General features: G+C 47.5%; 1 protein-coding gene across 3 annotated transcripts in view; it reads left to right on the forward strand.

Annotated features, from left to right (window-relative positions):
• Positions 1–1,953: 1,953 nt before the first annotated feature.
• Positions 1,954–20,285, forward strand: part of LOC111159759 (adenosine deaminase 2) — a 34,406-nt gene continuing 16,074 nt past the window's right edge. For 2 of the 3 annotated variants that reach the window (XM_022522347.1, XM_022522348.1), the window contains exons 1-6: positions 1,954–1,998; positions 2,608–2,783; positions 5,430–5,759; positions 6,712–6,937; positions 8,770–8,980; positions 18,491–18,618. In XM_022522347.1, the coding sequence (XP_022378055.1) occupies positions 5,438–5,759; positions 6,712–6,937; positions 8,770–8,980; positions 18,491–18,618 (887 nt within the window). In that variant the 5' untranslated portion in view covers positions 1,954–1,998; positions 2,608–2,783; positions 5,430–5,437. The remainder of the gene's footprint in view (positions 1,999–2,607; positions 2,784–5,429; positions 5,760–6,711; positions 6,938–8,769; positions 8,981–18,490; positions 18,619–20,285) is intronic. The other variant, XM_022522349.1, reaches the window with a different exon arrangement.

Genomic DNA, 20,285 nt, shown 5'->3' on the forward strand with positions numbered 1-20,285 from the left:
ACAGCCGTCCCCTAGCTTTCTGCCCTTACCCGCCAAGTTGTGAGCCGGAGTCTCCAGAGCCAATCCTTTGAGATGTGAACGTTAGCTCTTATATTTAACCAAAGGTTTTGGAAAGAAAAGCTTTATCTTAGCTTTGCTCTGCTATCTTAAAAAATCTTCTAGGGAGCCTGGGTGTCTCAGTTGGTTAGGCGATGTGATCTGGGATCACGTCATGATCCCAGATCCTAGGATCAAGTCCCCCATGGGGCTCCCTGCTTGGTGGGGAGTCTGCTTCTCCCTCTCCTTCTGTCCATCCCCCTGCTTGTGCTCTCTCTCTGTCAAATAAACAAATACAATCTTAAAAAAAACTTCTAATGATTTATGTTCCAAATTGGTGATTTTTTTCCTTCCTATCCTTCCATAGGTCAGTTTGGTCTGTCTTTACCACTTGTTTGTTTCTTCTGATTTCACGGACTTGTAAACAAATTAATCTTGAACTTGTGATGAGGGAATTGCTAGTTCTTCTGTATTTTCACTTTTGGATTTCTTGTTTATGAAGCAGATGACTTTTTTACTTTTTGGAGAAGATGACGGCCAGGGGCCCCAGGGTTCCAGACGTTTAGGAACAGCAGAAGTGGAAGTACTGAGGGTTTGTGGGTGTCTGTGAGGCAGAAGGCCTTGAGAGGGGGCTGGGAAGGAGGGGTACTCGGCAAGCCTGTGGAGCAGGCGTGTGTTGCTGAAGTCACTGGTACAGTTTCACCCTTCTTTTTTTTTTTTTTTAAGATTTTATTTATTTATTTGACAGACAAAGATCACAAGTAGGCAGAGAGGCAGGCAGAGAGAGGGGAGAAGCAGGCTCCCTGCCAAGCAGGGAGCCCCATGTGGGGCTCAATCCCAGGACCCTGAGATCATTACCTGAGCCGAAGGCAGAGGCGTTAACCACTGAGCCACCCAGGTGCCCTCACCCTTCTATTTTAGCTTGACTTGGATGATATGTCACAAGAGTTATTTCTAACAGTAGTAACGGCTGCTATCTCTTGAGAACTTACTATGCACGGGGCACTTAGCCTGCATTCTCACAGTGGACGGCGTGTAGTCCTTACTTTGATGACCTCCATTTTCAGATCAGGGCATTGAAGTATAGAGAGTTTAAATAACATGGCCAAGGCCACACAGCTGTGAAAGGCCAGGCCGGTGTGCAAAGGTAGGCCTGACTCTGGCATCTGGGTGTCAGGGCTTGGGCCCACTCTGCTCTCTCTCCAGAAACTTCTGCCTCTCGCCTTCTCACCCATCCTCCCCGCCCCCTTGCTCTTGCCTCACACCTCCCTACTTTCTCAACGGTCCTGCCTCCAGATCCCTGAATTGTTCCCCTAAAGTATTTACCTTCTTTTATATCTACCTTTTCACCCTGTGTCTAGAGGGCTGCCTCAGGATCCATGACCACATTTAGAGGAGAGCTATTCTCCGCAAAGTTTGTGAGCAAATTTTGGAGTGCCTCCTTGTGGTGCTTGTTGTCTAAAACTATGCTCTGGACCCTACAAAGACACCTCAAACACAAATACACAGGTATCCTCCCCCCAAGCAAACAGAAGCCTACACACGCACATAAACTCACACAAACACACAGACACACACAGACATGCATATAACTGCCTCACAAACACATACATAACCTCCGCATGCATTAACCCACATGTATATTCACACAGATGTTTGTAACTCCCACACACATACACGTGACCACACACACACACACACAGATCACCCGCACAAGCACGTAAGTGCGCACACAGACACACACACACACGTAAACGCATACTCTCAGGCCTCCTTGCTGCCTCAGCTCGGCCAGACCCTGTCTTCCTTGCCTCTCTCTGGAGGCCTGAGCAACGTGAGGCGGGAGGAAGTGAAACCTGCCCTGACAGGAAGTGAAAACAGGATGGTGAGCTTTTCTGGTGCTTGTGACACAGCTGTAGGGGGACTCAGCAAACAGTCTGCAGTTTCTGGAGCTGCTCTGAGGTACCTGGGATCCCTTGGGGTGGGGGTCTAGCTCATGAGGTTACGGTAGGGAGTGGGGACGCTGGCACTTGGGCTCTGTTTCCCAGCTGGCTGCCTTCCCTGCCCCTACTGCAAGTGGGCCTGTGCCTTCCAGAGGGGAGGAATGGCATAGCCTGGCCTCACAACAGGCTTTTGAAATGGTTGTGGACCCCAGGACACTGACTCGGAGTCATAGAGGCACATGGTCTATTTCTTTGTTTTTACCCTGGGGACAAACTATAGTGTCTTCGTGCACCCTCTTTTAAAGGTAAAAGACACTTTTCATGAGGAGAGAGATGAAGTAAGTTTAGTGACAAGTGTTCTAGAGATGACTTTTCCTGATGCTCAGTCAGCCTTGGCCAGGACTGGTGTTAGATAAGCTTTTGTCTGTCAGGCCAGGAAAAGTCCTGGAATGCTGGGCCACACAACTGCTTCTGGGGTCTGTGGAGAGGACAGAGTTGGAGGCTGTGGAACTTAGTAGCCTCTGCTACGTGTCAGTAAGGAAAGAGGGACGAGGGGCTGGGGCTGTTGATTGGAGGACGCAGCATGGATGGATGGGACGGTGACATAAATGTCATTCTTCTCTTTTAGCTGTTGGCAAACACCAGTCTGAAGAGAGATTCGAAGACTTCATGAAGTTGCAGGGGTTCTTCTAAAGTCCAACTCTCTGATTAGGATGGTACAGTCCCTGCCATAGCTGTGGTACAAGAGTAAATAGTATCCTGTTCCTTCTGAAAATTCCCTCTTGGTGTCTGGTGTAGCTTAGAGTAAGTGAATAGCCCTGGAAAGAATCTGGGATATATTGTATTTGAATGATTAGCAAGCTTTTCACCTTCGTCATATCCCTGCAGCTCTATTTACTTAATATCTTTCTATTTAAAAAAAAGATTTTATTTATTTATTTGAGAGAAGGAGTGAGCCAGAGAGAGAGAGAGAGAGAGAGCACAGCAGGGGGAGTAGGAGAGGGAGAAGCAGACTTGTCATTTAGGAGCATATATATATATATATATATATATATATATATATATATATATATATACCTATATCATATATTTATATTTTATTAATTATTATAGATATTAATTAATATATTATTTATATATTATATTTTATATGTTAATTGTTTAAGTAATCTTTATACCCAACATGGGGCTTAAACTCACAACCCTGAGATCAAGAGTCACACACTCCTCTGACTCATGCAGGCACTCCATAATTTTTTTTTTTTAAGATTTTATTTATTTAGGGGTGCCTGGGTGGCTCAGTGGGTTAGGGCCTCTGCCTTCGGCTCAGCTCATGATCCCAGGGTCCTGGAATCTAGCCCTGCATTGGGCTCTCTGCTCAGCAGGGAGCCTGCTTCCTCCTATCTCTTTGCCTGCCTCTCTGCCTACTTGTGATCTCTGTCTGTCAAATAGATGAATAAAATCTTAAAAAAAAAAAAAAAAGAAAAGATTTTATTTATTTATTTGACAGACAGAGATCCTAAGTAGGCAGAGAGGCAGGCAGAGGGGTGGAAGCATGCTCCCTGCTGAGCAGAGAGCCTGATGCTGCGGGGTGCAGGACCCTGGGATCATGACCTGAGCTGAAGGCAGAGGCTTAACCCACTGAGCCACCCAGGTGGCCTGGCACCCCATAATTCTTAAATGTAATTCACATAAATGACCCAGGTGGAGTGCCTGGCATGTGGAGACCCAATACAAGCAAGTTTCTTTCCTTCTCCCCTTAAATCCTTGCTCACTGCCAACCTGGACTAGCTACTCTCTAGAAGCTTTTTAGCAGCTTTTAGTGCTACCGTTCTGAAATATCACGACGACCTATCTTGGTGTGGCTATGGAGCAATTGCTTCTGCTTTGCTAGGAGCTCAACAACAAACCAGCTCATTAAACCAGAGTTAGGTCTTCTGTTCTGGCCCAATTTCTTCTACTACTTATTTACTTTTTTCTCTTATTTCTTCTTTTTCTCTTCTGATATGTCTGTTCTTTGGGGTTGGGTTTCCTGAGTTAAAATCACCTCATTTGTTTCTTTCTTATTTTGTCCTAATTTTAAAAAGATCGTCTTCAATTCCATCTTATAATATTGCTAGGAAATTTTTAAAATTTCAGCTTTTGTATTTTTAAAAATATTTATTCACTTATTTATTTGAGAGAGAGAGAGTAAGAAAACATGGGGGGAGGAGCAGAGGGAGAGAATCTTTTTTTTTTTTATGATTTAAAAAATTTTTTTGTCAGAGAGACAGTACAACAGCACAAGCAGGGGAGTAACAAGCAGAGAGAGAAGCAGGCTGCCCCCTGAGCGAGGAGTCTGATATAGGGTTTGATCCCAGACCCTGAAATCATAACCTGAGCTGAAGGCAGACGCTCAAATGACTGAGCCACCCAGGTGTCCCAGGAGAGAGAATCTTAAGCAGATTCCTTACTGAGCATGGAGCCTGATGTAGGGTTCATTCTCACAACCCTGAGACCACCACTGAGCTGAAAACAAGAGTCAGACACTTAACCAACTGTGCCACCCAGGAGCCCCTCAGCCTTTGTATTTTTAATTTCTAAAAGCTCTTTCTCATTCTGTTTATTTTTTAATTTAATTTTCTTCTTCTTCTTTTTTTTTTAGAGAGGGAGAGCACAGACAGGGGGAGCAGCAGAGGGAGAGGGAGAAGCAGACTCCCTGCTGAGCAGGGAACCAGACAGGGGGCTGGATCCCCGGATGCTGGGATCATGACTTGAGCTGAAGGCAGATTGCTCAACCAACTGAGCCACCCAGGTGCCCCTAATTTTTTTCAAATTTTTAAGTAATCTCTATGCCCACTGTGGGGCTTGAACTCACAACCCCGAGATCAAGAGTTACATGCCCTACGGACTGAGCCAGCCAGCCATTATATAAAAGAAATTAGATTTTTTATAATTCCCAGTAGTTGTTTTATGGGCACAGTATCTTTTCATATCCTTCTTAGGCTATTAAGTATGGTTCTTTTGAATTTTTCTTTTATTTCCTGCATTGTCTCTGTTTCCCTTTGTGTTTTTTTTTTGTTTGTTTGGTTTTTTTTTTGAAGTTCCTTTATGATGCTGGAGGCATTCTTTGTATGCCTTGTGAGCTCTTGCTCTCTGATGATATTTAAAAGTGAAACACTAAAAATCTGATTGCAGTATACTCCTCTATGTGTGAACATGTCTCACTAACTGAAACGTTCCACTTTGTTCAAGGAGGGCTCATGGTGACTTACGATTTGGGAAACCCCTTCAGGTCTGTACCTGGAGGTCTTTTCTCTGTGGGCTTAGAGAAATATGTTGCCTTCTGGTTACCTGAGAACAGAGTGGGAGAAGGAAAATCAGAGTTTGAAACTTAAATCTGTCGATTTGCACTGATCTACTCCCTTTTTAGCCCCGTTGGGTTTCCATCTGAGCAATTTCCTCTTCCAGGCATCCCAATGTCCATGGGTGGCCCATTAGGGTGGCCAGCCCTGCTCTCCCTGCTTTTGGTGGTGGCGATACCTTTTTTCTGCTCAGCCATATCCATAGATGAAGCACGAACCCAGCTGTTGATGAGAGAGAAGATGCTGCAGCTGGGGGGGCAGCTGGTGCTGACCGAGCAGGAGGAGCTGGCCAATGAGAGGCTCATGGCTCTCAAAAAGGCTGAGGTGGTGCAGGCCATGAAGATCCAGAATTTCCCTCCCAGCATGCACTTCTTCCAGGCCAAGAATCTCATCGAGAAAAGTCAGGTGTTTAGTATCCTGAAGAAGATGCCAAAAGGTAGAGGTTTGGAGGGGATGGTTTGCACATGCTGGGCAGGGAGGGGGAACTAAACTTGGAGCTAGCATTGTTATTGGAGCTGTTGTTGTTGTAAATGGAGCAGGGAGGAGCACATGGCCGGCTCAGCCCGTAGAGCATGGGACTCTTGATCTCAGGATTGTGAGTTCAAGACCCACACTGGGTGTGGAGCCTACTTTAAAAAATAATGATAAATAAGATTAAAAAAATAAATAAATGGAGCAGTGAGAACCCCACTCAGCTACTCTGCACCTTTGTTCTTCCTTGGCAAACATCGAAGGTGGCTGCTGGTTTACCAAAAGCCCAGCTTCAGAGGGGACTCTGCCTCAGAGAGACAGTGGGGAGTGGGAGCTGGGCTTTACTGTCTTTCCTGACAAAGCAGATGCCTCCACCCACAAGGCAGTGTCTGGGCCATAAGACCTACTGCTCCGTTCACGTCTTTTATCTGCCTCTTCCGCCCTTTCTCAGAGGCTAAGGTAACAAACAGGGTATGGTATGAACGAGCATCTTGGATAAATGCATTTCTAGTATGGTATGTCTAGAGCATATTTACATTAACTTTTTTAAGATTTTATTTAGTTGAGGGTGCCTGGGTGGCTTAGATGGTTAAGCTTCTGCCTTTGGCTCAGGTCATGATCCTGGGGTCCTAGGATCGAGTCCCACATTAGGCTCTCTGCTCAGTGGGGAGCCTGCTTCTCCCTCTGCCTCTCTGTCTCTGTCTCTCATGAATAAATAAATAGAGTCTTTATTAAAGAAAAAGATTTTATTTAGTTGAGAGAAAGAGAGTATGTGTGCAGGAGAGACAGTGTGTGCGTGAGAGAACACAAGCAGCAGAGAGGGAGAAGCAGGCTGCACATCAAGCAGGGAATACGATGCGGGGTTGGATCACTTCACCTCTTTTGCTTCACCCCACCCTGCCCTTCTTCCCTTCCAGGGGCTGCCTTACATGTCCATGACTTCGGCATCCTGAGCATGAACTGGCTGGTGAAAAATGTCACCTATAGGCCCCACTGCCATTTCTGTATCACCCCGAAGGGGGCCCTGTCATTCAAATTTGCTTATCCAACACCCCCTACCCCTATGCCAGCAGAGTGTTCAGAGTGGGTTTTGCTGGAGAAGTATCGAAAGGAGATGCAGAACGTCACTGAGTTTGACAACGGGTGAGTTCCAAAAGAATGTGTCACGGGGCCTTAAGACGTAGTGGGTGGTGTGTGGGTGTGTCTTCCTTGGTACAAACCATATATGCAAATCGGGCCTTAAAAAAAAATCAGGAGGCTCTTAATTTTATAAGATACTTTGCTTCACAAAAGCATTCAAATAGCAAGTTCCTGGTTCATTTAAAATCTCATTTGAGGGGCACCTGGGTGGCTCAGTTGGTTAAAGCCTCTGCCTTCCACTCAGGTCATGATCTCAGTGTCCTGGGATTGAGCCCCACATTGGGCTCTCTGCTCAGCGGACAGCCTGCTTCCTCCTCACTCTTTGCCTGCCTCTCTACCTACTTGTAATCTCTGTCTGTCGAATAAATAAATAAAATCTTAAAAAAAAAATCTTATTTGACCTGTAAGAGGTATTAACAGTAACACTATTGTTGCATCAGATGGATTTTGCCTAGAAGCTTAATACCAGAAGGATGAAAAACTCCCAGCTCCTGGAATAATGACAGTGCATTGGTGGGTGAAACAGCTTGAAAATGTTTTGTAGCAACTTCCCAACACACTTGTAAAGTGATATTATAAGTAATAGCTGTTTTCAGCATAGAATCATCTATGCTGTGCTTTTATGAGCTTACTTCCCTTTACGAATAAGAAATGTGAAGCTCAAGGTTAAGGCCACACTGCTTAGTACATGGCTACTCAGGGGCAAAGCCTGGGTTGTGTAGTCCCCATATTTACATCCTAATACATCCTGTATTAGCTTGCCAGGGCTGCCATAACAGAATACTACAGACCAGGTGCCTTAAACAACAGAAATTTCTTTTCTTTTTCTTTTTGTAAAATATTTTATTTATTTATTTATTTTTAAAGATTTTATTTATTTATTTGACAGAGATCACAGTAGGCAGAGAGAGAGGAAGGGAAGCAGGCTCCCTGCTGAGCTGAGAGCCCCATGCGGGGCGATCCCAGGACCCTGGGATCACGATCTGAGCCGAAGGCAGAGGCTTTAACCCACTGAGCCACCCAGGTGCCGCTATTTATTTATTTGACAGAGATCACAAGTAGGCAGAGAGGCAGATGGGGGCCGGGGGGGTTGGGGCAGAAGCAGGCTACCTGCTGAGCAGAAAGCCCAATGTAGGGCTCGAATGCAGGACCCCAAGATCATGACCTGAGCTGAAGGCAGAGGCTTAACCCACTGAGCCACCCAGATGCCCCCCAAAATTTATTTTCTCACTGGTCTGGACGCTAGACGTTCAAGATCGAGATCCTGGCAGGTTTGATCTCTCCTGAGGCCTCTGTCCTTGGCTTGCAGACAGCGTGTCCTCACAGGGCCTTTCCCCTGTATGTGTGATGCCTGTCACTGGTGTCCTTGATGCCAGTCCTAGTCTATGGGGGCCCTACCCTTATGACCTCATTTAACCTTCACACCACTGAAAAGGCCCTATCTCCAAATATAGTTACATTGAGGGTTAGGATCTCAACATACGGATTTTAGGGTGTATAATTCCATGCATAACACCCTGTCCCCCAAAGAGAGGTTGGTCTAGGATGTAAGTACAGTGGGGTCAGACTGGCTAAGCATGCAGAAGGGAGCAGGAGAGCCTGGTTAGTGGGAACATCCCACCTGAGCTGGGTCCTGAGGAGCACAAAGTGGGTCTCAGGGAGGGGCTCCATGAGAGAACCCAGGGTGCTTCCCGTGGCCTCTCATCACTGTTCACTATGATGCATCTGGCTTTGCTTCTGGTGGGAGAAGCAAGGTGGGCAAGAATCCTGCAGGTGCTTGAAGGTGATGGCTTGAAACACGCCTCCTCAATTTACCGGCTTTGTGTCTTGGACAGACTGCTAAGGAATTTCACGCTGATGACCGAGAACCCAGAGGTGGATTATGCAAACCAAAATATCGTCTGGTCCAAGTTTCAAAGCATCTTCTTCACGATCTCTGGCCTTGTCCACTATGCACCAGTGTTCAGAGACTATATCTTCCAGGCTCTGGAGGAGTTCTACCAGGACAATGTGCTCTACCTGGAGCTCAGAGCCATGCTGCTCCCGGTGAGCCCAACTCTTTGCTCTGCTCTGGCTTGACTATCAAAATTTAGCTTCCCAGAGTCGCTCAAGACTACATTCTTGGTCCTGGGACAGCTGATGGGTCTGGCAAATGGATAACCCTGGTAGCACTGGGGAGAACAGATCACAGTGAGAGGGTTGCCGGCTGAGAGAGATGGGGACAGAGACTGGGAGAGTAGGGAAACAGCAGGTATGAGATAACAAGGCTGGGGGAACAGGAGCAATGAGGAGGACTCTAGAGGTCTTCCTGACTGACCATGTGGGGGTGAGGCTGTATAGCCACTTGCTGGTGTTGAACTTGAGTTGAGTTGACTGGTGGTGACATTGATGGAGATAGGGGAAGTAAGAGGACAAGCAGGATGGGGAGGGAGAATAGAAATTTTGGTTTTGAACCTGTAGAATTGGAGGGGTCTATGAGATAGCCCTGTGAAGATGTCTGGGAAATGGTGGAATATATGACTGTGGAGCCCAGAGGAGAGTTCTAGCCTGGAAACAGATGTTTGACATTTGTCTGCAGAAAGGTAATTCTTCAAACTGTCAGAGGGTGAGTTTCCCACAGAAGCTGTGAGTTGAAAAGAGGAGTGGGTCAAGAAAGGGGCCCAACAAACAAAAATAGGATGGAAAGTTCATGAAGTGGGCTGAGAAGGAGCCATTGTAGAAGGAGAGAACGAGGATGGTCTCCACGTTAGGGGACACATCGTTGAGGAGAGCAGCCCCAGGTGATCAGATGCTCCTGGACCATTCTTTTGGGATGTCTGTTGGACAGAACTTCCCTGAAGACTATTTGTAGGAGGGATTTGGGTATTGTGGGAGTGGGCAGGATTTCTGAATGTTCCATTTGGTGTGCTCACCAAGAGTTTGAGCTGGTTAAATATTTTAAGTGGCTTGGGGAATGTGACCTTTGTGTAGCGCTCTCCCCTATATCATATCCTAACTAGTCTGCTTATTCTTTGAAGTATTTGTTGAGCATACTAACGCCTTGGTGACTAACCTTCAAGTTTGTGGAAAGATCCACAGGGTGGCATTATTTTGGCTTTGTTACCGTATTCCATGGTCTTTATAGGCTCGGAAATGTTATTGTTTGTACACTCAGAAGTGACAGAGCTCCAGAGGACCAAAACACATTGACCAAATTCATAAGAGACAGAAGAATAAACAAGAAAGTCAGAGTGCTGGTTTTCAGAGAAAACTATCAATTAGATTAGACTCGCTTCTTCTTCTTCTTTTTTTTTTAAGATTTTATTTATTTGTTTGTCAGAGAGAGAGAGAAAGAGAGAGAGAGATCACAAGTAGGCCGAGAGGCAGGCAGGGGCAGAGGGAGAAGCAGGTTCCCTGCCGAGCAAGGAGCCCCATATGGGACTCGATCCCAGGACGCTGGGATTATGACCTGAGCCAAAAGCAGCCGCTTAACCAACTGAGCCACCCAGGCATCCCTAGACTTGCTTCTTGACCAGCAAGTTCTCTCTCCTTGAGGGCAATTCTTAGCCTTTCCTGAAGCCAAGGTATAGCCAGAAGGATGTTGGTGAGCCGAGTGGGGAGCCCTATTGTCCCTGGGCTCTGAGAATTTAAGGGAGTCCATAATAGCATACTTAATCTTTGGAAAATCTGATGAAAATTATCACACTTTTGCCAGGAGCGGGGAGAAAGTGCTACAATAAGTTGACTTTATTTATATAGTGTTTCCACATGTTTCTGTATGTATCTATAAAACATTTTAGGAAACAATGCAATGTACAGAGATTCTGGTATTTTTGCATTCTAAAAAATTTTTAATTCTTGTTGGGACTCCTAAATTGATTTTACTCCCCCAGTTTGATCTAAAGTGTTCAAGGATCCTCTAATGAAGTATATGCCTGTCCCAAGAACCAGTAATTCCAGTTTGTGGGTCCAGGCTCCCTTTCCCTTCATCAGTGACTAAGGTTCCTCAAGGCTCAACTCTCAGGATGGACCCACCCTTCCCCTTAGACATGTTAATACACTCCTTGAGCTTAGCTCAAGGCCAGCCTGTGAGGGCTGGGAAGAGTTGGCACTTAGCTAAGTGCCTATCGCCCTTGGGATCTGACTGCGTGTTTGGTAGTGAAAGCTCTGAGGACAGTTTTTGGGAAGTGGGAGTGGGGCTGACCTTTGTCCCTCAGTAGAGCTTTCCCAGTTTTGTGAGCCAAGTAGATTAAGACCTGGAGACAAAGGATCCTTTTGCAGGAAGCCAGGGTCCATCCATCTATAAAGAGAAGAATTTCTAAAAGAGATGAGCTGGCATTGGGCCTGGACTGTGTGGAGTAGAAGAAATTGCACCTGCCGAACAATTTATTGCTAGGTTTGGGCCTGGAAAATCCTTTTCTCTCCAAGCATCCGCTCCACCCCCATCTAAGCCGTCCTCTCCTCTGGGTTCCACTGAAACTGGTTAAGTCTGCCAACCCCTCCTTCACCACCGCCCCGACCCGGGACTGTGGCAGCCCACATCTCCCTCTTCGTCCCCTGGAAATGTGGATTTCCGGCACCCAGCATCTGTTGCCCCGTTATTTATGTCGGACTGTGAGATATTTCAGACTGGCACCATATCTTAGGTTGCCGAGAGGCACCAGTAGTGATAATGATGCTTGCTGATGATGGTCCTCAAACTTGGCTGTTCAGATGAATCATCTGGAGGTGCTCTTTAAAATTCACCTTTGGGCCCCAGCCTGCCAGGATTCTAATTCCGTGCTCTTGAGTAGGGCAGGGAAGCCGCAAAATAACTAGCGCTTCCCCTCCTCCCGATGATTCTAATGCAGATGGTCTGACCCAGACCACACTTGGAGCAAAGGCCGTCTTCGCCTTGACCTTTACAAAGCACTTGAGCTGCAGAGCGAGCTTGCGTTTTATGGACGTGGAAACTGAGGCTCGGGAAGGTCAGAGAGCTCGGCCAAGATCGTGTTGGTGGTAAGGAGTGACTGGACAGAGGCCAGGGCGCTGGACTTTGTGAACATTGAGGGACCCATGCTCCAGCTCAAAAGGAGCTGCTGGAGAGGGTATGCGGCTTCCAGTCTCGCCCTTCCGCAGGGGATAGAGAGCCCCTGGGATTGGCTGAGCGGAGGCTTCACCCAGAGCGGTGCTGGCCCCTGCTGGGGGGACCACTTCCTGTTGCGCAATCCTGGAGGCTTTCTCGGTGTGGAGCATGGGGGAGGTAGCCCTTCGATCCTGTCAGAGCCCTGGGCGCCTTTGGGGGCGGAGGGCAGAGGAGGGAGGGGGAAATTGCAGAGGCTTTGGGTCTTGGTCGCTTTGAGGGCTGTGACTTTCATCTTGAGCTCGGTGGGGAAGCATTTAGGGGAAGATGCTGAGAAACTGGAGGGAAGGCAATAGTTTCCTGTCTCATCCCTCCCCTTTTTCGGCTGGGCTGTTTTCTCCTGACCCCGCGGAGGAGTGGGCTCTGGGGGCATTTCACGTGGGGACCCTGGCTAGCCCCTAACCTCTCCTCCCTCTCTGCCCACCCCCCACCATCCTAGAAGGTGGAAGGCTGCTGGGATTTGGGATTCTGGAGAGGCTGAGGGGGATGGGATTTGACCATTTGTTCTGCTCTGACCCTGGAACAAAGGCCTCTTGCAATAGAGTCTCTGCCTTAATGCCCCCCATTAGCCAGAGTAGGGGGAGTCGTCAGCACATTAACAACTAAAAACCGTCTGCACGGGAATCCTTTTGCTGAGCCGCACAACCTCCCCCTTCTAGTTTGTGGGGCTAATTCAGGGCCTGGGATGATGTTGATGGACTATCCTGGCTGCTCAGCCTCCTATTGTGTTACTAATGCTTGATAACAAAGGCTACTTGCCTCTAGCAACAGTTGCTAGGCGGGTCTTATCTCCTGGGCTCCAGTCCCTTCCCCCACTGCCAGAATCGGAGGCCCAAACTGGGCCCCGGCCAGGCTTCAGAGTGGAGCTGGTGTGAGACCCCAGAGGATTATCAACAGGAGATCGCCCTGCTGGCACTTCCTGACAGGAGGTCTTAGGAGAGAGACGCGTCAGGGGCCTAGAGAACCCACGATGGTCGTCCCCAGACGTTTTCTTGGATGCTGTCCCTTGTACTACCAACATTACTCAGGCGGGCTTTGCCTACCCACTCCCGCCCCCACTCCGGGGTTTTTCCTGGATTCTTAGCAGATCCTCCATTGAAAATTTCCACCTGGCTTGTTGCTGAAGTGACATTACTGGTGCGACTCTGTGAGAATACTGACAAGCGAGTTTGGGGGGACCACCTTCACTGCTACCCTTGATGATAGCACTTACCCTACTATGCTGTAATCAAGCATTTTCTTCTCTGTCAAGTCCACGAACACCGTAGATCTTAACCCTAGCTGTACATTGTACATTAGAATCACCTGGGGAGGTTAAAATAAAAATAACCAGCTTCGACCTCAGAGATTCTGATTTAATTAGTCCGGGGTGAAACCCAGGCATCTCCCTCCCCCAGGTTCTAATGTGTCCCAGAGCTGAGACACCGAGACCCCTACCTGCCATTGGAGTATAAAGGTAAAGCGAGTACTACCTGATAGTGTGGTTTTGAAGATTAAAGGAGATGATGATATAAGGCTGTTGGCATTACCCGGCACATAATAGAAGCTCAGTTAATGCAGGTGAAATGCATGGTGCTCCAGTTGTGTTGAGAGTTAGAAATTCTGAGTCCTGGCTTCTGGTCTGATACAAACTAATTGTGTGACCTTGAGTAACTGTCCAATCTCACATTTCCCTTCGGTTCCTTCCAGCTTCAAAATTCTATAATTCCATGATATCACAGACAATAAAATTTTGTAATCTTATATTGGCTTGTATAAATAGCCAACTTTATAGTTTCACAATTAAATTATAATGAACATGGGGTGCGTGGGTGGCTCAGTTGGTTAAGCAACTAACTTCGGCCTAGGTCATGATCCCAGAGTTCTGGGATTGAGCCTCCTGTCGGGCTCCCTGCTTATTGGGAAGCCTGCTTCTCCTTCTCCCTCTGCCACTTCCCCTGCTTATGCTCTCCTGCTCTCTCTCTGTCAAATAAATACATAAAATCTTTAAAAAATGAACTATAATGAAAATGGAGATAATAATCTACATTGAATCCAGTGTTTTCAACTCAAGGGGGCTTATTACATGGATATAGCAGCTTTGTATCACATGGTCTTAGGTCAATGACTCACACCACCTACTTGTACTTACTAATTGTTAAATCCTTAGATATCAATTCATCTTCCTAGGATAACTGCAGATTTTTGAGTTGTTTTTCTGTATCTGGTGATAATAAGATTGGTAATAGTAACAACATTATTATTAATAATTATCTTTTTTGAAAATGTTTTCATTTATCTTTTGAAGTCATCTCTACACCCAGTGGGGGGCTCGAAGAGTCATGTGCTCTTCCGGCTGAGCCAGCCAGACGCCCTCATAGTTATCGTTTCTGAGTGTTCTACAAATATTAACTCATTTGATTCTTGCAGCGACCCTGGGAGGTATGATTTACTGGGGCAAAACATACCTCCACTGGGAGCCCCAACCCAGAAGGCTGCCCAGAGCCCCCTAACCAGGTGGGAACTTTCCTTGAGTGCCTGGCTTCACAGCCGTGTTCTAACCATTCTAATGGGTAGTAGAGTGGCTGTGAGGCTGTGAGGAGTTGCAGGTCTCCCTATGAAAAGGGTCTCTTGCTCCATGAAATGGGGTTGCTCGTGAGCATTCAGATCTTGCCCTGGGTGCTTCTGTAAAGCCCACAGTTTCTCAGCCAGAGGCCCAGGAGCACAAGGCCCTGGGCAGCCCCAGTGGTGATTTACTGAGTGAGACACCAAGAGACGAGGGCTCGGCATCTGTAGCCCCAGGGGCCAGATTCCATCTTCGAGTCTCTCCATGCTATGGGAACTGGCAGTGGGATTGGAACCCTGCAAGGCAGGAGGCCCAGATTCTCCAGCAGCAAGTGCTGGAATGACAGAATTGATGGCTTGAAACTGTGGCCATATGCAAACTCCCATCATGCCTCTGGTGTGTCATTTGCATATCTGTACCTACTTGTTTCATATGTCAAGGATCTTCTTTTAGGCAGAATTGTCCTTTGTTTTTTCTTTTCTTTTTTTTTTTTTTAAGGTTCTTTTGTTTCCCTTCTGTTCTGCGAGCACGACTCTGCCAACTCTAGACTCTACTGGCCACCCCTCCAATCTCCAACTATTCATCCCTTCTCTAAAACGTGCTGCCTGGGGTTTAGTACTTTTGGAACTCCAAGCAGAGAGTGCTTTTCCTAAGTTAATGCTTATTTGTGGAGCTCCTGCTCTGGTGCTGTGGGAGGGGAGGTGGAAAGATCCAAAGGACTTGGACCTGGATCCTCCCTGTCAGCGGTTTAGAATCCCTTGGGTGTGTCTGGGCAGGTGACTCAGTAATGACACAGCAGTCAAGGCATGGGGAAGAATTCTGTTCTGCCCTTCTGCAAATCACCTGGAGAATGCCAAGACAACTTTGAGTATCAATTCTGGGTTTCTTTAATGCATTGTTCTCAAAATTTGACGCTCAAAAATTTTGGAGGATCCCAAAGAACTTTTGTTTATATGGATTATATCTACTCTTTGCTGTATAATCCAGCCTGTGTTAAAAATTAAAACTGAGAAAATTTCAAAACACAAGACTGCACAAGCACATAACCCATTATTTGTCAGAGAAATATTGTCATGTATGATACAACTTCCAGAAAATTCTACGCACTCATGAGAGAATGAGAATGAAAAAGACAAATAATATCTTGAAACTTCTATGAAAAGAGTTTTTGATTTTGCAGATTGCCTAGAAAAGTCTACGGGACCCACAGGGGTTCCCTTACTACACTTTGAGTACTGCTGGGCTACAGGATATAGGTTCTTTCAGCATCAAAGATCTGAAGATTCTAATAGAGCACCTGGAAGTCTGTTGGAGCTTTTTTTCCCTTTTTTTTTTTTAAAGATATTATTTATTTGACAGAGAGATCACAAGTAGGCAGAGAAAGAAGGGAAAGCAGACTCCCTGCTGAGAAGAGAGCCCACCCAATGTGGGGCTTGATCCTAGAACCCTGAGATCATGACCTGAGCCAAAGGCAGAGGCTTAACTCACTGAACCATCCAGGTGCCCCATGTTGAAGCTTTGATCAGTGGCAGGAAGAGTTCTCTTTTAAAAAATCCTTGGTAAGGGGCGCCTGGGTAGCTTAGTCGTTAGGCCTTCCGCTCCGGTCATGGTCCCGGAGTCCTGGGATCTAGCCCTGCATTGGGCTCCCTGCTCAACTAGAAGCCTGCTTCTCTCTCTTCCACTCCCCCTGCTTGTGTTCCCTCTCTCGCTGTGTCTCTGTCAAATAAATTAATAAAATCTTTAAAAAATAATAATAAAAAACTTGAGGAGAGGATGAAAGTAACTTTCCTTTACCCTCCTAAAGTTCTTTTTTGGGGGCTTGCAAATTAAACTGACAAAAGCCACATTAACAGGAGAAAAGTCATACACATTGTATTTGATGTTAATGTTTAATTTTTGTGTGCATGGAGGTCTTGTAGAAAAAAGTGAGACCCAAAGAAGTGGGTAGAACAGGTGCTTATACATGATTTTAACCAGTGGTGATAAATTGTGGAGAAATGATAATACAAAGGAAAAGGTGTTTGGGTTTCTGGGGCAGTAAATTGTGGTGAGGGAAATATATGGGGGACACTCATAGAAGATAAGGGTTATAATAGTAAGGTTTGCTTATGCAGACTCCTCTAGGTACTGACCTTCTGTCTCCAGTGATAAGCCTTGTTCTTCTGGTATGGGAGATAGTAGGGGGAGCACCTTCACCAATAGTTTATGTCCTGCCTGTAGGCAGATAGGAGGAGGGCAAAGAGCTCTGTGTTTGCTGCTTAATTGCTTTCCACTCAAAGTAATCCTTATGCAAAAGGAGCGTATTTTAGGGTGGCATACTCTGATCTCCTTGGTAAAAATATTAATAGTAGTAACAGGCTATACTAGATACTGAGTTAGCAGTTTCTAAGATTCTGTCCTCTGGAAAGTTCTGGCAGCTCTAACCTTCAGTAAGCCTGAGAATGTCCACTCCAAGGCCAAGCAGTCAGGGAAGGGCCACCTGCCAATACCAAGCCCAGCTGGCTGAGGCAGCCTTGCGGGGGATTGCGTGAGAGGCCAGGCTTCACTGGGGCAACAGCAGAGGAAACCAAAGAGCCAAGGCCAATGGGGCCAAGAGGAGGGGCTAGAAAGAGTTGCCCATCCACCCCACTTCCCCCAAGCTGGGCTGCAAAACAGGACCCCCAGAGGTGAAAAAGAGCCAAGAGGCTGCTCTGTGGGCCTGGGGAGAAGAGGGTGCTGGGGAGGCTGCCCCAGGACAGAAGGCAACACCTCGGGGTACAGGTAGGAGGAAAAAGGAGGCCCCATGGGCCGGTGAGAGTGAGCAAGTGACTGGCTGGGCAATGAGAAGAGCTTCCTGGACACGACCAGCTCCAGGATATCAGACCCCAGGGAGGAAAAAGGACTTCTCTCCTGCAGGCAGTGGGAGAGCTCATGACTTCCATTCTGTCTCTCTGCCCGTTAGCCTCTGCTCCCTGACCCTGCAGGTCTGGCTCCCTTAGGGCCACTGCTTCGCACACAGGCCTAGCAATGCTTCAGTGCCATCTCCCCCAGAAAGCGTCTCTGACCCTACCCAGTTCAAAGGAAGCCCCTTTCCTTCTGAGGTCCTGTAACCTCTATTTAGCACTTAATTCTTCCTGCTTTATATCATAAATGTGAACAGAGCTTGTCTCCACTAAATCGGGAACTCCTTAAGGGCAGGCATCTTGTCTTACTACCCCTCCAGGACCTAGCCTGGTTCCTTGCCCATGGCAGGTTTTTAACTGATGTTCATGGAAATGACTTTTGCATATTACTTCTTCCCATCTTCCCTCTCTCCACAATCTCTTGGGAAAAAACTCCCACATCCTGACCCTGAACTGCCATTCTTTGCAGGGGTGAGAGCTGACCCAGTGGCAGGGGAGGGCAGAGGGAGCTGCAGGGGACATGTCCACGCCAATGCGCTCTGGCCTCTCTCAGTGGGTTTCGTGTGGCCCAATGAGAGGACTTGGCCCAATGAGCCCCCAAAGAGGGGACTTCTTTCCACCCATTCCTTCCCCTTTGCCTTACCCATGGTCCATTGCTGGCTCTTCTCACTCTGCCCCTAACCATGTCCACCTCGGGATATCTCACATAGGGATGGGAAAGTGGGGAGATGAAGTGGGTCCTGTCCCCCGCTGACCTGTTATTCATTCATTACACACATGCCTCCCGAGCACCAGGCACTGTTCAGGGTGCAAGGACCCAGCAATGAATGAGACAGGCAGACAGCCTACTTTGTGGTGTTCAAGAGCATTATCCCAGATAGGACTAGGACTTCTGAGAAATGTCAGAGGCTGGTGAAGGCACTAGGCAAGGAAATTGCAAAGTCCAATGTGGTTTTAGAGATTATTGGCAATGGGAATGAAGTTTCGCTCACCTCTGATGTCTGATCATGACCATGCTTCCTTCCTAGGTATATGAACTGAATGGGACCATCCATAACCAGGAGTGGTCAGTGAGGACTTACAGAGAAGTGGCTTATATGTTTGCGAAAAAGCATCCTGGATTTATTGGAATCAAACTCATTTATTCAGATCGCAGGTGAGAGAGGACATGGGTGAAGTGCGGGGTTTGGGAGAATGGGATGCAGACAGAGCCACTAGGAAGGGAGGGGAAGAGAGAGGAAAAAAGAGGGAGGCTGGCATCAGAGACCTACACCCTGTGCCAAAGAGCCATGGACTCAGTGGGTACATTCATGCATGGATGCAAACCTCTACCTCTAAAGTCATTTCTAGTTCGAATCTTTGCCACTGAGCTTAAATGAAGAACTATGGCAATTTTCCATATTAATTCTAGGCCCCATGTTGGCCTGGGATATGTTTTGGCCTATATGTTTAGATAACTGGCTCATTTCCTTGTTTCAGTTTGCCTCTGGGGTTCTGCTTAATGTCATCCATGGGGGATGGCTGTGTGCAAGGCCTTGACTGGTGACCCAGCCCTGAGGGACCGCTATCTCAGAGTCTGTGTGTAGACACCCCACAGGAGCATGTATGTGGGACCTGGTAGCATGAACAAGGACCCACTTTTCCCCCAAGCAAGCACAGAAAGCTTTAAAACTGAATTTTCCTATTGATTATACTGAAGGACAGCTCTTTCTTCCTGTCAGAGGGCCACCAGTCTAAGGCCTGTGACTGTGCACCGGGCTGGAGATGCAGGGTTCTCAAATGCAGATCACATGGAATCAGGACTTGGGGAGGGGCAGCATCTCCATTTGCTCAGCCTACCCTAGAGGCTGGGCTCTGGGGGGCAGTCAGACTCCTCCCCACTCCATTCCCACTGAATCCCCTTCCCTCTTTGTGAGGGCTGGGAGTGGGGGCATGCATGAGCGGGAGCTAGTCATCTGGGATGGAGCTGGCAGGCTGGAGCCCCACTGCTTCCCCTCAGAGGCAACCTGGGAGCCAATGGCAGGAGGGTGTGAGGGCTGGGCTGCAGCTGATCAATCCTCTGTGTTCCCTTAGAGCTCTGCAGGAGAGGGAGTGAGCAATGTGGGGAAGGGGGCAGGAGAAATTTAGGCCCACAGAAATTTTGTCACTGAGGGACAAGTGAGCCAGCTGCTGTGCAGAGACCTTTGTCCTGTCACAGAGATGTACCAGACTTTTCCCTTCAGTGCTTCTGTTGTCTTGTTGTTTGCCTCATCCTTTTCCTGGACTGGAACAAAGAGGGTGCAGAGAGAAGACAGAAGTTCGGTCATAGGGTTTCTGGAGTGCCCAGGGCCTTGCTGAATTAACTGGGGGCAAAGGACCTATTGTTGCCAGGTCCTGCTGACCTGACAGGGACTTGGTTCATCTGTTGCATTTCCTAGGTGCCCAGTGGACAGAGAGCCAGGCTCTGTACTGCACCCACTTCCAGGAGCCATCCTCTCAGGGATGCAGGGCAAGTTTTGGACGAGGCCTTTTTGCTTCATCCGAATGTAGATAATGAAGCATATCCCATGGGTCTTGCCTTTCAGACACTGTGGGTCATCCTGGAGCCAGCCAGAGTCCTCGATAGGGTTGGGTTTGGGTGAAGAGGTACCTCTCTCAGAGGTAGCCCCTGGCAGGAGTCACGATGGCCTAGTCAGGAGAGGGTCACATGGGCAATGGGGAACGGTTGCTGAGTACCCTGACCTGGCCCAGGTCCAAGCACTGGCAGAGCCACTCTGGGGTACACAGCAGCACCAATGCCAAGTCATGCTGTTGCCCCTGCTTCTCTCTCTCTCTCTCTCTCGC

This window comes from Enhydra lutris, unplaced genomic scaffold (genome assembly GCF_002288905.1).
Source record: "Enhydra lutris kenyoni isolate GAN:26980312 unplaced genomic scaffold, ASM228890v2 scaffoldscaffold69, whole genome shotgun sequence".
NCBI lineage: Eukaryota > Metazoa > Chordata > Mammalia > Carnivora > Mustelidae > Enhydra > Enhydra lutris.